The sequence below is a fragment of the Astatotilapia calliptera genome, chromosome 3 (genome assembly GCF_964374335.1).
Source record: "Astatotilapia calliptera chromosome 3, fAstCal68.1, whole genome shotgun sequence".
Lineage (NCBI taxonomy): Eukaryota > Metazoa > Chordata > Actinopteri > Cichliformes > Cichlidae > Astatotilapia > Astatotilapia calliptera.
In genome coordinates this window covers 13,716,826-13,731,973 of record NC_137424.1, presented here as the reverse complement: position 1 = coordinate 13,731,973, position 15,148 = coordinate 13,716,826, and the positions used below count along the sequence as shown (strand labels likewise).

General features: G+C 42.9%; 3 protein-coding genes and 1 long non-coding RNA gene across 4 annotated transcripts in view; 2 read left to right on the top strand and 2 right to left on the bottom strand.

The window, feature by feature from the left end:
* LOC145425217 (uncharacterized) overlaps positions 1–15,148 on the top strand; it is a 300,454-nt gene that overhangs the window by 134,500 nt on the left and 150,806 nt on the right. The window lies entirely within an intron of this gene.
* The window catches only part of LOC113011591 (uncharacterized), a 207,167-nt gene that overhangs the window by 59,769 nt on the left and 132,250 nt on the right, over positions 1–15,148 (top strand). The window lies entirely within an intron of this gene.
* On the bottom strand, positions 1,555–7,204 carry LOC145425158 (uncharacterized). The gene is made up of 3 exons (XM_080298123.1): positions 7,066–7,204; positions 3,014–3,946; positions 1,555–2,688 (listed from the first exon to the last, which is right to left on the bottom strand). Exons 1-3 carry the CDS (start codon positions 7,081–7,083, stop codon positions 1,996–1,998), a joined length of 1,644 nt encoding a protein of 547 aa, XP_080154249.1. The 5' UTR covers positions 7,084–7,204; the 3' UTR covers positions 1,555–1,995.
* The window catches only part of LOC113017655 (uncharacterized), an 81,434-nt gene continuing 73,147 nt past the window's right edge, over positions 6,862–15,148 (bottom strand). Inside the window, exon 8 of the mRNA XM_080299683.1 lies at positions 6,862–7,171. Within this exon, the coding sequence (XP_080155809.1) occupies positions 7,145–7,171 (27 nt within the window). The 3' untranslated portion in view covers positions 6,862–7,144. The remainder of the gene's footprint in view (positions 7,172–15,148) is intronic.

Sequence of the window (15,148 nt, the reverse complement as noted above, 5' to 3'; positions counted from 1 at the left end):
CTCCATCACCCTCACCTGTGCCGTCCAACGTCCCGCCACCAGCCTCCACCGCAGCAGGCCAGAGACCACATCCCTGCCACAATAAGTAAAAGTATATCCTTGCTGTACCCTTAATGCTAAATGTGCTAAATTAACCGCTGCCTTTGCCCCTTTGGGATTATTCTTATGTCACCGGGATGTTGACCTTTGACCTTCACATTAGAGAGATGGGCAGACATAATCAGTGTATGAATTTTAAAGTAACAGGTAATAAAGAGAGTGTAGCAAATGTAGTCAGGTTTATTACTCTGTATCACACATGAGTGCCCGAGGGAGGCAGGGCTGACTGGGGAGACACAGGAAACAGAGAGACAGGGCTGACTCGACATGAAACGATGAAACGTGGGACACGGGAACAGAAACTAAACACAGGCTGAAATGAACACTGAGGGAGGGAGAACTAAGATTACTGAGAGCCTGATAAATAAGAAGAACAAAAACCAAGAAAAACAAGAGTCAAAGAAAACCAAAAACACAAAGCTTTGGGCCAGGACCCACTGCTGTGACATTTATATGTGATAAAAACATTAAAAACTGCTCAGATGTTGAAATCTTTCTACGTATACTTTAGGTTCAGCTCTCCAGCCTGGCATTTGGTTAAGCATGATTCAAACATTTGATTTTGTTTAACTGGTTTTAATTATAGTTACTTTTTGTGAACATTTGTTGCAGCATTTAAAAATACATCATTTATTTTCAAACTTTTATTTGATTTAGAGCATCATATTTGACCAACGTGAATGTTTTAATTTCATATAAAATAACTGAAACAGTGAACTAAATATCTGAAATCTTTCCTTCCTTAAAAGTTATAATCCTACTTAAGTTATAGTGCAAACGCTTAAGCAACAAATATACTTGATGCTAATTAATTAATATTTCCCTTTGATGTTGCAACTATGCGGTCACTTCTGTCTTTAAACAAAATAATATTTTCCAGTTACAGAAATCATGAAGTCCAAACTAAAGTGCTACTGTTACTATATGCATTTTATATAAATCATGGATGATGGTCCTGACATGAAGGAAGAGAAAGTTACAGGTTGCATCCTTTGACTTTGTCTCCGTGCCTTTGGGCGATTTTCAGAAGGACAGATGTTTCTGTTCAATTCTTAAATCAATTTTTTCAAACACAAACACTATTTTAAAGCTTCTAGAGAGTAAAATATTAATGATAATTATAATAACAATAATAAAAACAAAAGCTCTCAGATCCATCAAACCAAGCAGCAGAAAGAACAATAACTGAAGAGAAAACTTTAACCTTGCTGGGATAAGTGATGGATGGAGGGAATTTTACTTCAGCCACAGAAATCCTAAACAGGAAGGAGGAGCAGAGTTACAGTGGATCACTATCCAGCAGGGAAACAAGGTTTATTTCAATTTCTTGGCCATGAGTGAGATTTACTGAGTGGGCAAATTAGGGAGACGACACCATCAGATCCCGAGCCCTCCATGTGTTAATCAAGAGACGGCTGCTGTGCTACATCCATAAATAATGAATAAATTAGGAGCTAAAGCTGAAAGGACAGTTTATTTGTACCATCTTCATGTGAACACATTCAAGAACATCACAGATGAAGAAACATTAAAAACTTCCACACTACATGAAGCAAGAAAAATTGTTTTTCTTTCAGGTGGTTTCAGAAAAACAGAAACATCAAACATCTCCAAGACTCTCTTTGAAAGAACTAAAAACCTTTGTTCTCATGGTCCAATCATGAGTGAACTCCCCGATGAAGCCTTGTGTGCTAAAACATGTCAGAGTTTTAAAGGTTAAACATGAGTTTCCAAAACGTTTTGCTGGAGAGCAATGAACTATTTAACTGAGTTTCAATCATTTACAGACGAGCAAAACCAGGACAGAGAAAAAAGGACAAAACTGACTCAGTAAAACACAGAAAAGAAGATCCCATGTAGATCTGTATTATGTAGAAGTTCAGCCCAGCAACCAGTTCAGTTCAACACAAGTTTAAATGATTCTATCTGAACTCTGTGGAGCCTGATCTCAAGCTTTTTGAGTCTGACACAGAAACCAGAGGATCTTTCTGTGTCTTCAGATTCACTGTGATCCAGTGATGGGAGTGATTTCAGCCCTGAGTGATCGCGCTGATGTTTGCACAGAGAAGACAATGAGGTAAATGTTTGGGCACATTGGTAACAGTGAAACAGTTTATTAGTAACGTGGGATCGTTTGTGTGCAGAGTATGAACTGAGATTCCTGAAGCTCTTGTCACACTGGTCACAGCTGTAGTTTCCTTCCGTGTGTGCACATTCATGAATGTTACGATGACCTGAATGTGAGAAGCTTCTCTCACAGTGTCTGCACTTGTGTGGTTTCTCTCCTGTGTGGACTCGTTTGTGTGATTTAAGCTGACTTGCAGTGGTGAAGGATGACCCACACTGATCACAGAGGTGCTTTTTAACCCCACTGTGAATCAGTTCATGTTGTTTTAAGCGATGTGATGTGGTGAAGCTTCTCCCACATTCTTTGCAGTATTTCAGTTTGTCTCCAGTGTGTCTACGTTGATGTACTTTTAGGGTCTTTTGCTGACTGAAAGTTTTTCCACAGAGGTCACAATGAAAGTCTTTCCCACCACCACAGTGATGACAGGGTTGAGAACTGGATCCATCTGTGTCGCTCTGCTTCTAAACAAAGACACGAAGACAGTGTAAGTCAGTCCTTCAACATTTGTATCCTGAACGTCGCCTGAAATAAAGAGCATCTCTGCAGACGTCCAACTACATTTGACTGTTTCAGTTAACACACTCAGTTTACTGGGCTGCAATAACTACAATACTACCACCATAATACTACAGTAATACTAAAATCATAACTGAAAGGAAAATCTGAATAATCACTCAGAGCTGCTTTTCCATGCAGTAGAATTGCTAACATGCTAACACAGTTTAATGAGCAGAGTTGTTCCAAACAGTCAGGCTAAAATGACAAGATAACAATATAAATACATACCTCACAGAAGCTGCACTTGTAGAGTCTCTTTCTGGTGTGGATCTGTTGGTGTCGTCTCAGGTCATGTGGAGCTTTAAAAGTCTTCTCACACAGGTCACATCGATAAGGTCTCTCCTCAGTGTGGGTAAACAAGTGTCGTTGTAAGTGTGCGTCTGTTGTAAACTCTTTGCCACACTGTTCACAGCAGTACACATCATGTCTGGTGTGAATGCGTAGGTGTGTATTTCGGCTCCCTCTCTGGCTGAAAGTTTTTCCACAGATGTCACAGCTGTATGCCTTAATTCCAGAGTGGGTAACTAGATGACTCTGTAAGCTGCTACTGTGAGTAAAAGCTCTGCCACACTGATCACAGCTGTATGCCTTAATTCCAGAGTGGGTAACTAGATGCCTCTGTAAGCTGCTACTGCAAGTAAAAGCTCTGCCACACTGATCACAGCTGTACGCTTTAACTCCACTGTGGATGAGTTGGTGTTTTTTTAGGTACTCCTCCAAGGAAAAAGACTTTCCACACAAGTCACAGCTGAACGGTCTCTCTCCAGTGTGGATGACCTGATGCCGTTTTAGTGAAGCCTTCAGAGTAAACTCCATCCCACACTCGTCACAGCTGTATGGCTTAATTCCAGAGTGGGTAACTAGATGCTTCTGTAAGCTGCTACTTTGAGTAAAAGCTCTGCCACACTGATCACAGCTGTACGCTTTAACTCCACTGTGGATGAGTTGGTGTTTTTTTAGGGAACCCTTCAAGGAAAAAGACTTTCCACACAAGTCACAGTTGAACAGTCTCTCTCCAGTGTGGATGACCTGATGCCGTTTTAGTTTAGCCCTCACAGTAAAACCCTTCCCACACTCGTCACAGGTGTGTTTTTTCTCTCCCTTTCTTCTGTGAGGTTTGTCGGCCTCCTGAGAGCGTTGACTTCTGGCTCCATGTTGGTCCTGCAGTGACAGAGATACAAACAGAGGCAGTGAGTGAAATGCAGTCGTGGAACAAACTCAACCTTCAAACTCCATTAACACTAGTTTTAAACCTGAAGGTGGAGCATGGCACCAAACACCTTAAAGGTCTCTTATCCCCACCTGCTGGTAGTTCTAACACATTACATCCAACCTGCTGTTAAAGATAATTCATGACTGTTCAAACACTAAAATCATGCACACACACACACACACACACACAGTTTTATAATTTAGATTATTTTGTTGTTTCCTATTACATATTTCTATAATTTGTATAGATTTATACAGAATTATTCAGTGATAATAAATCCTATGTTTGTTTATTCTAAAGGAACCCCGTTAGCTTCCACAACAGATGTTGCTCGTCTTCCGTCAAATACTCACATAAAATATTACACAATAAAGTGGATTCAAGATATCCACATAATTTCACTCTTACATCCACAGTGAGGTTTCATAATTGTTCAAATATAAGCAATCAATAATAATAATAATAATAATAATATCAATAACATTGAGGCACATTACACAAATTTCAAAAACAAATCATGTCTTACAATATTTACAACAACTAAAAGCTCTGTAAATCGGCTTTTAAGTGTTCATTGAAGTTTTGAATAATTCTCTAATTTTTTAAGGCAACTTATTCCACTTAAAAGTTGCTCTAAATGTAACAGTTTTACAAAACGTTACTTTTAACTCGAGCATTTACTAAATTGCAGCTTGTTGAAAACTGTGTAATATGATGATGTATTTCATCTGGATACTGCAGCTGAGCAGAATAAATGTGGTGTGTTTAACAGAATTGCTTTCTTTAGAACTACAAGTAAGCCATAGAATATTTTAGCCTGTACAGGAAGCCAAGAAAGGTTATTATGCATTTTATCAATATTAGTATAGTATGAACATCTTCACACTAATCTGGACGCCTTATTCTGGACTAACTGAAGTCTGTTAAGATCTGTCTTATTAGCTGCTGACCAAATGATTGAACAATACTCCAGATGAGACATTACTAGTGCATTAATGACATCTTTCATAATGAAGAAGTGATACACAAAGAGCATTTCATAGCCATAGCTATGCCTTGTCGGCAGAGTTATGTGACATTAGTGATGTTTGTACTTTCAGCGTTAACTTGGTTTTAAAGCCTTTAAAATATACGCCGTTCAATAGTCGACCTTAATCTGACAGACAATGTGATGATTTTGTGGATAATTAAAGTCAGTCATATATCCACAAACACAACAAGCTGAAAGTCAGTGATGCTGCTCGGTTTGCAGTCCTGAACATCACGGCACAAGCAGGATTCACTGCACTGTTAATGTTAGCTACGTTACATTGCTGCCTCTGTTCGGTGGTGTCGAGCCAAACGCACTTTAACGTGTGTTTGAATGAGCTGACGGTTCACTCGTTAAGCTGAAAGAAAGATGCTTTAATCACAGCAGTCACACATGTGTCCACTGCACCATCTGGAACTCTTCTTGTTTACACTCTTAATAACACAAACACTAAATCCTGCTTCTCTGGTGCTGTTGTGTAGCAGTGTGTACACCTGAGACTGTCACCCGTCTGTCTGTCCTGCACTCTCTCTCTGTTTCTTTCTCTCTGATTGTGGAATAAAAGTATGAACATGTGTTTATAAGTTACACTTGTGTTTGAATCCTGCAGCTTATCACACATTTGATTTCCATGTGTGACGACTGCAAGTGTCCAGAGTGAGGACAGACTGAGGGACCCACTGCTGCACATCATCTGTGAGGCTTTGCAGCCCTGATGATCCACCAGGACAAACTCAGCAGTGTGTGAGGAAGAGGAGGAGGAAGAGCCAGCAGCACAGAAATGGTCTGTTTTTTTTTTTTCATGGTCTGATTTTCTCACCCAATAAAGGAATATTTCATATATCAGCCTACTCTTCATTCTATCAGACACAGTTATCACAGCTCCTACATTTGCTTTTTACACATATATGTAAGCATTGAGCCAAATTTAGTACCAACAAATTTAGTACCAACATATTAAACGAACAATATTTGTCTCTTATATATGATACATCTGTATACACACTGTCACAGATACTTGTCTGTGAGTGAAGTGATTAATATAATAACTATAATATTGGCCATATTATATTTACATTACCACAGTGAGATGACTTTAGTCTCATGAACAACATCAGCTAATTGTTATTTACAGCTAATCTTAAACGACTGTTCAGCACAGAAATGAAGCCCAACAATCATGTTTCACAGTCCTGTGGTCTCAGCCTCAGATACTCATCAAATCACACAGAGCTCATGTAGAAACAAATGAACTAAATATGTTCTCCTTCATTTCTGTCAAACAAAGCTGTATGAAACGTTTCCAGCTGTTAGTATCATGGTTGCTAGGCAACCTGGGCAGCGCGACGGAGGCTAGACATCCCATTTCACGAGCCTACGAGCCTCGCACTTCGGCCTTAGCGGTCTTTGATGACTTTAAAGCTGCAGAACCTGAATCTGATCTCCAGCCTCGTGCTCGCCAACATTCTCACCTGAGTTAAGAAGACGATCACTGAAATGGTCTCAGCAGGTCCTTTGATGACAGCAATGAAATGCAGTGGTAAGGCTTTTTGGGGATTAAGTTCGTTTTCATGGCAAAGAAGGATGATGCAGTTCATCTGATCACTCCTCATAACATTCTGGAGTGCAGACAAAATGCTATTATAAAAACTTAAGCAGCAACTTCTCCAGGTTCCAATATTTATGCAATTCTCAAACCTTTTGGCCACGACTGTATAACCTCTTCTGAAGTTTAGTGGATATTATACATGGTTATGCTCAGGATGTGTCGGCCAGTTTCCACTGGAAACGCCTTTTGGTTAAACTGTCAGCGAGGAATTTGCATTTGCACTGTTACATTTTTATATAACTTTAATGCACATAAACAACAGCTGCTTGTTTCAGTGAAAATACATTGATGGGTTTTTAATAAAGTTGTGCAGCTGTAAAGTATTTTGTCTGGTGTCAATTCTATCGTCAGCTACATCGTTATGGCAAATGTTCAAATGTATATGGTGATAAATATCTTTGGTCATATGGTCCTGCTCTGTCTGTCACCTTCTGTGTTGAGCTCATTGTTTCCTCTGTAGTGGCTGAGCTGAGTCCAAGTAGCTGAAAATGTTCCTCTGCTGCTCCGTCAGACTCTCCTCCTCCTGCTGATCAGCTGGGACACAAAACAGATCTTTGTTAGGCTCCACACTGCACTGAAGAGTCAAAGTGGCTCATATGTTCATCTGACAAGTAAAAGAACACATTTTTGTTTCCCGAGGTGGGCAACTTGTTGGAAACAAACACAAAAGGTTTGAGCACTGATACCTGCCATTGCTGGCATTGAAAGATGCAACGCCAGCAATGTGGATTGTCAAGACTCAAACCAATCATCAAGCAAAGACAACAGGGATCATTTGTTTCTCTTTATTTAGCATTCACAGCATTTGTAGTTGCCTTCTGTGCAGGGGACGTCCACGCACACTGTGTGGTACCGCCATCTGCAGAAGGTGCATTCAACCTCTGTAAGAGAAACGAGATTGTCTGAGACTGAAATGATATTAACTAAAGAAGTGGTGATTTGTAAAACTTCACATTTTGATCCGGGACGTACTCTGCATGAAAACAAGCGCTCACTCTTCCTGCTCAACAAATGACAAGGGCGGAGCCTTATACCACGTGATACAGAAGCTGTGCCGTGTGATGCTAAAATTAGCAGGGAAAAAACAACGGAGAGCACGTCAGGGATGACGAGAAAGTGACAGGAGAAAATCCGTCCCGGTCAACCACCCAAACATCAATAACGGGAACCTTATACAGCGCTTCCCTATACACGTCGAACTCCCGCAGGCACAAAGACATTACGGAGGCTATCACTTATCACCTGACCAAAGATATGGCTCCATCAACACTGTGCAAAACGAGGGATTTAGGAAAACGATCAACACCCTAGACAAAAGCTACACAGTGCCGTCCCGCAACTATTTTTCTATTGTTGCACTACCTGCTCTGTACACGCAGCGTCGAGCAACGGTGGAGACGGAATTTCAAGCAGGACAACATTTTGCTGCAACAACAAAATGTGAGACATTTGTTGTTTTATGTGTATTTATTGTTATGAGAGAATCATGATTTCAATTCTAAGCCAAAAAATCGTGATTCTCAATTTATGCAAAATCGTGCAGCCCTAACATTAACACAAAACTATTGTTTCACCAGAGAAACACACATGAAGAGAGAGAGAGAGAGACAATAACAGCTACCAAACAGTCGTCATAATTCGTCACACAATGAGAAAAGGACAAATCAACAAGTAACAATGACTATCCATCCATCCATCCATCCATTCGCTTCCGCTTATCCTTTTCAGGGTCGCGGGGGGCGCTGGAGCCTATCCCAGCTGTCATAGGGCGAGAGGCGGGGTACACCCTGGACAGGTCGCCAGTCAGTCGCAGGGCCAACACACAGGGACAGACAACCATTCACACTCACATTCACACCTAGTGGCAATTTGGATTTATCAATTAACCTATCCCCACAAGTTGCATGTCTTTGGACGGTGGGAGGAAGCCGGAGTACCCGGAGGGAACCCACACAAACACGGGGAGAACATGCAAACTCCACACAGAAAGACCCCGGCCTGATGTTGGAATTGAACTCAGGACCTTCTTGCTGTGCGGCAACAGTGCTAACCACCGTGCCACCGTGCTGCCTAACAATGACTAATTAATATTAAAATCTGTAACATAATGTATTGTTTGGAGTTTAGTCTGATTGGTTCAGGATGAGCTGCCATTATCCAATCACACGTCTGCTTACCTGCATCTTTTCTCTTTTTTCTAACCTGAGCATTGAGCTTTGAACTTTTGTTGTCCATCTTCCATTGGTTTGAATTTTACGCTGCAGTACAAACACAAATCCCCCAACCCGAGGATCAGCACAATTAACCTAACAGACCTACACCTTAGTTCACAGATTCACTTTGTCTAAGGTTGATTTCTGGGATTTCACACAACCCAGGATTCAGATCGTGAATCCATGATGGGCTTGGATTTACATCATTATAAATGAAATGTGCTCTACTTGGAAGCAGCCGGCCCCGCCCCTTTTGACGGGTTGTGTGAGACTTTAAATCATCAAACTGTAAATTATAAATTTAAATTGTTATTGATCCTTTACCCCGAGTCCTAAAGTGTAGATTTATTTTCTTACTCTTCTTATATTTGTTTGTTTACTTGCACCGCTGTAACTGCAGCCTCGTCGTTTCGTCTCTCTATATGCTGGACTGTCTGTAGCGGAGATGACAATAAAGTTTACTTTGACTTCAGCAGCTCGCAGGCGCACCGAGGGCCCTTGCGCTCGCTTTATAGAATTTAGAAAAAACATCGGTGCAGATTATAAGTCTGTATCATAATATCTGTTTGTTGTGTTGTTTTTATTTTGTTTTGCGAGTTGGTTATTAGATGCCGCTCCAGCCAGCCAGAGACTCCCCGCCGCTGGGGTGCGTCTTAACTCTCACAAGGTCACCAACACGAAACGTGGCATGTCGATGTCTCAAGACATAGTAATGTTTTTGTCTGTCATGGCTATAGTCCAAAGCTGCTTTGGCGTGGTCGTGAGCTTCCTGCAGGGAGGCTCTCAGAGTCTCAGGGTAAGGCACACCCAGTTCATCAACACCTGCTGTAGAAGGCTGAATGATAAGGTCAAGCGGGGTGTCTAACTCACGACCATAAAGCATCATGGCAGGAGTCATACCTGTACTTTCATGGGGGGCGGTGCGCAGAGCAAAGCAAATCTGAGGGAGAAACTTGTCCCATGATGTGTGCTTATCACCTACATAAGCGCGGATTGCAGTTTTCAGAGTCCGGTTGACGCGTTCAGTAGCACTTGTCTGAGGGTGATATGCCGTAGTGAGTCTGTGCACCGAGCCGAAGGTAGAAACAACATGTTCAAAAAGCTCACTCACAAAAGGAGACCCTCTGTCAGAAATGAGGTAAGTGGGTGTACCATGCCTAGCAAAAATGTCAGTGACGAATTTACCAGCTGCTACCTGAGATATAGCTTCTTTGACAGCACTGGCTTCAACCCATTTAGTCAAATAGTCAACAAACACGATCAAATAAGCATTACCAGTGGGGGTGCGGGGAAGTGGCCCAACAAAATCCACACCCACATACTCCCAGGGTTTCTGGGGGACAATGGGAACCATAAGACCGGCTGCTTTTTTCTGACTTGGCTTGGTGAGTTGGCACACTGAGCATGAAATCACATAGCGTTTCACATCAGCTGCTATTTTGGGCCAGAAAAACCTAAAACGCAGTCTAGCCAATGTCTTAGAAACACCCAAGTGACCTGCTGTGGGGTGGTCATGGTAATAGTCCAGCAAGGTGCCTCTCATAGAAGTAGGGGCAAACAGTTTCAGCTCTTTCAAAGGGTGCAAAGCACATGTGGACTTGGGTTCTCTGTGATACAAAAGAGAGTCATACACAGCATACTGTAACAAGGTGGCATTGTCCGAGCTGTTCAGAGAGTCTGCTTCAATGTCTCTGAGGAGTGGACCTGTGACATGATCGTCTAACTGCAGCTGTCTGAATTGTGAACGGTCAGCCAGAATGACGGGGGGCAGAGTACGAATGTCCAGGCTGCCCATAACAGCATGATCTGGTAAAAGATCAGTCGGCCTGTCACAGGTCAGAGGCAAAGGGTTGCGTGACAGTGCGTCTGGAACTTTGTTCTGTGCACCAGGTTTGTGCACTATTGTGAAATCAAAGTCCTGCAAACGAAGTGACCAGCGGGCGAGTCGGCCCGTTGGGTTTTGACGAGACATGAGCCACCTGAGACTGTTGTGGTCAGTGAAGATAGTAACATGAACACCTTCAACATATGGGCGGAAGTGTTCCAGAGCCCATATCACAGCGAGGCACTCCTTCTCTGAAGTGCAGTAGGGGAGTTCAGCTTTGTGAAGGGAGCGACTAGCAAAAGCCACAACGTACTCACGACCCTTGTCATCCTTTTGCATCAACACTGCCCCAAGACCAATGTCACATGCATCGGCGTGAATGGAAAAGGGACGGTTGAAGTCTGGAAATGACAGGATCGGGGCTGATGTGACTTGATCCTTCAAAGTGTCCATGGCCCTTCGACAGCTGTCATCCCAGTGGAAAGCATTGTCCTTTCTGGTGATGGCGTGAAGAGGTTCGGCAAGGCGGGCATAATTCTGAATGAAGCGTCGATAATAGCCAGTCAAGCCAAGGAACTGACGGACGTGTTTCACTGAGGTTGGGGTATCAAACTCCTTAACCGCCTTTACTTTGTCCGGATCGGGCTTAACACCTGATGATGTGATGCGGTACACGAGAAAGGTGAATTCATCGAGGCAGAATTGGCACTTTTTGAGCTTCAATGACAAGCCAGCAGCCTGGAGTCTACCCAGCACCTCCTCAAGATCCACTAAGTGCTGTTCAAAGGTAGGTGAGGCGATAACAATGTCATCCAGGTAGACTGCGCACGTTTTGTAAATGAGGCCAGCAAGCACAGAGTTCATGAGTCTCTGAAAAGTTGCAGGTGCGTTGCAGAGCCCAAAGGGCACCACCCGAAACTGGAAGAGACCGCAGTGAGAGATGAAGGCAGTTTTAGGCTTCGAGTCCTCTGCTACAGCAACCTGCCAATAGCCTCGCGCTAAGTCCAATGTCAAGACAAACTTTCCTCTTGCCAGAAAGTCCAAAGACTCATCTACACGAGGCAGGGGATAAGAGTCTTTTCGGGTAACTTGGTTAAGCCCTCGAAAGTCCAAACAAAACCTTGGTTCCGTGGCCGCTCTATTTACAATGACTACAGGAGCTGCCCAAGGGCTTGTGGAAGGTTCAATGATGTTGTCCTTCAACATTTGTTGCACTTGTTCTTCAATCACACGTTTCTTAGCAGGTGACGTGCGATAGGGTGGGAGTTTGACAGGTGTTGCATTGCCAGTCTCTATGGCGTGCTCAGTGAGAGCCGTTCGACCAAGTTGACCATCAAACAAGGAGCTAAACTTGCTGAGCAGATTTAGTAAAGCATCCTTGTTGTTCTCTGAGAGACTTGCTTCAGACAATTTGGCTGTTAAGTCTGAGCGAACCAAGTCCAAAGACATCAGTGTTCCAGGTGAATGTGAGTAATCATTTTGAAGGTCCTCGTCATTGTCTGCAAGTGGGCAGGGGATGTCCTCAACGTAGACGGTTCTAGTGGGAATGTGAATAGAAACAGAAGCTCTTGCCATAAAATCCATTCCCAGAATGAAAGGAGAGGACAAATCTGGTATTATGGCAAAACGCTGGTAAAAGTTCTTGTTCATGAATCCAATATTGAGCCAAAAAACACCAACAGGGATACAGGGAGCATTATTGGCGAGGTTAACTGCAGGACCGTTCCACTCACTTGTGTTTCTAGGGTAAGAGTCATTTACTTGAATGAGATCTGTTCGTACAGCCGAGAGGGAAGCACCCGTGTCGAGGGTAGCATCCACAGATGAAGCATTGATGTTCACTTTCGTTCTTAGTCGGGTATTCCAGTGGACTTGTGAAAAATTGTCTTCCAAGTGTCCAAGACTGTGTCCACCCTGTAGTGAATCGGGCGTGTGAGGCTCCGTTAGTAACTGGGGGAAGGTTGGCCTCTGTGAAATTTCCTCCCCCCCCCCGTAGTTTCCCGACTGCCTGTATTGTGGCTGGGATGTGGTGCTGCTTAATTCCACCTTTTCATGGCCAGGGTCAGAGGGGCCAGGTGCTGGCAATGGCTGTACTGGGCCATGCCTAGCGGTGTTCGAGGCTCGTTGTGGCAAATGAGGTTGGGTGTTACAGTTTGGGCAGGTGCGTGTAGTGAACCCTGGCTGAGAGCATTTGAAGCAGTAAGGTTCAGGCTTATAGTTGTCTTTGCTACATAAAGCAGGCTGTGGTCTTTGTGGTCCAAGCACTGAGTGAAGCTCATGAGCGCGTAGCAGCAGGTCCATTACAGAAGTGACATTAGCGCCATACAGGGCAACTCTGTATTTTTCGAGAGCATGTTTACTAATTAGGTCAATTCTGTCTTTTTCAGGTGGGGGGCTCTTCAGTTTGTCAAACTCACTCAACATGTGGGCGACAAAGGTTGGGAGCGGCTCGTCCTGAGCCTTAACACGATCCAAAATTCCTCTCAGGATGCGTTCTTGGTTGTCGGAGGGCAGAAAAACTGTCTTAAACAGTTGACAGAATTGAGCCCATGATGTGATGTGGGAGCTCAGTGCCTTGAACCATTTCCCGGGCTCTTTTGCAAGAAAGTGTGGCAGTTCGTTTAGCAATTGCCCATCAGTTAGGTTCAATGAGGCTTTGTATGTGCCAACTGCATTTAACCAGTCCTCAGGTTGCACTTTTCCGTCCCCAGCATACACAGGAGGCTCCAGCTTTGCGTGTTCAGTGAGTCACGTAAACAATCACTAAGCTTATTCACCTCAGTTCTTAACTCCACCACTTGTTGGCTAAGGCTAGGAGTCACATTTTCAACTATCTGGCACATAGGTAACGAGGTAAGTTCCATGTCTGAGTCAGAGTCGTCTGGGCAGTGTGCCATTGCGATTTCAAAAAAATTAAGCCGCTCCAGGGCACAGCGCAGTTATTGATATAGCAGTAAAAGAGTCAGTTAGGTCGGACTAGAAAGACAAAACTGCAAAAATGCGTTCAAGATTAAATTTAGAAAAACCACATATAAAATGTCGCCCAACAACTGAAATTAGACTGGAGTGATCAGAACCATGTTATTACAATAGCATGTCTGCAACACTAGAGCTCAATGCAAGATTAGTTTTAAGTCGTTTCGTTATACTGAGCCGAAGACCAGCACCAACGGTTGTAGTCGGCCAAGCTATCACTTACATGTGCTACAGTCAGTCTCAGCAGAGGGAAAGGGGAATGAAAAGCCAGCAGAAATGTTCATGTCCAGGCTCTCCACAGAAGAATTAATCCTTAGAAGACGAAACCAACAACAAATAACAAATCCACGGAGTCCATTCGCGTCGCAGAGTCAGCTTCTCTCTTTTTCTTTCTCCCAAGCGGAGCAGCGGCACACCACGGTATCCAGAAATTAGTCGGGTCCCACCTGAGCTGAGGCTGCGGCCATGGCTGGAGAAAACGTCCGAGCGTCCGCAAAACTGGGGGGATTTCTAAGACAATTCACGTGCTAGAAGAGAAGAATCCTCGGCGGGATGCAAAAATTGTCTGAAGTCCAAGGGGAAAAACTTCGGGCGCCAGTTGTAACGTGCAGTGGAGATGAAGCCAGCCGCGGAGGTGTGCAGGTGGATAGCGAATGAGCAACAGCTTCTGACTTTCCAAAAAGTACTCATTTATTTACAATATCAAAAATAAAAGTGCTACCTCTACCACACATTACTAAAGAGCACACTAGTCCGCGTACACACGGGAGCATCCATTACAGGAGGAGTGCGAAGAAGAACAAAAAGGGGGTGACACCAGTCGTGAGACAGGAGGCGCCGCCATGTGGTGATACACTGCATTACAATAGCAACTGTTACAATATAAATATTGTTCTGAGAGAACCAGCAGTAAAAAAATTATGATATGAGTAGGCGAAAAAAATCAACATATAAATATTGTTCTGAGAGGCTTTTTGTTGGTTGAGTCTGAAATTGATTGTATGTACAATTCATATCCTTATAAAACGGCAGAAATATGGTGTTTTATTAATAAACTTACATTTATGGATATAAAATAGCTAAAAGTATTAACAAATATTTTATAAAAAAACATTTATCATTCTTCCTGGGGAACTTAAAGAAACAGAATAAAACATTTTCCATCGTAAAGAAAACTCCCTTAAAATATGGACAATAACAAAACTGCTAAATTCTTCCAGAATCTCTGTGTAGAGGAACCAAAAGAGATGTGCCACAGTTTCTGGATGATCCCCACAGAAAGTTCAATTAGTATTTATGTCTCTTTTAAATGTTACCATATAGTGACTGGCTGGGTCACATTTATGAAGAATTTTATATGAGATTTCCTTCACCTTGTTCACAATTAGATATTTATGGGATCATCCAGACTGTCTTCCAGGTGATATCTGGAACATGTCGGTTCCAGTAAGATATTCTATATATGGGAGAGACATGAGATCTTCTTGGAATAAACTA

What these genes read in the sequence shown, in the direction of transcription:
- LOC145425158 (XM_080298123.1), bottom strand. An exon ending in ACAAGTGCAGCTTCTGTGAG is followed by an intron (nt 2,689 to 3,013) that starts GTATGTATTTAT and finishes GTCTTTGTTTAG; the next exon opens with AAGCAGAGCGACACAGATGG.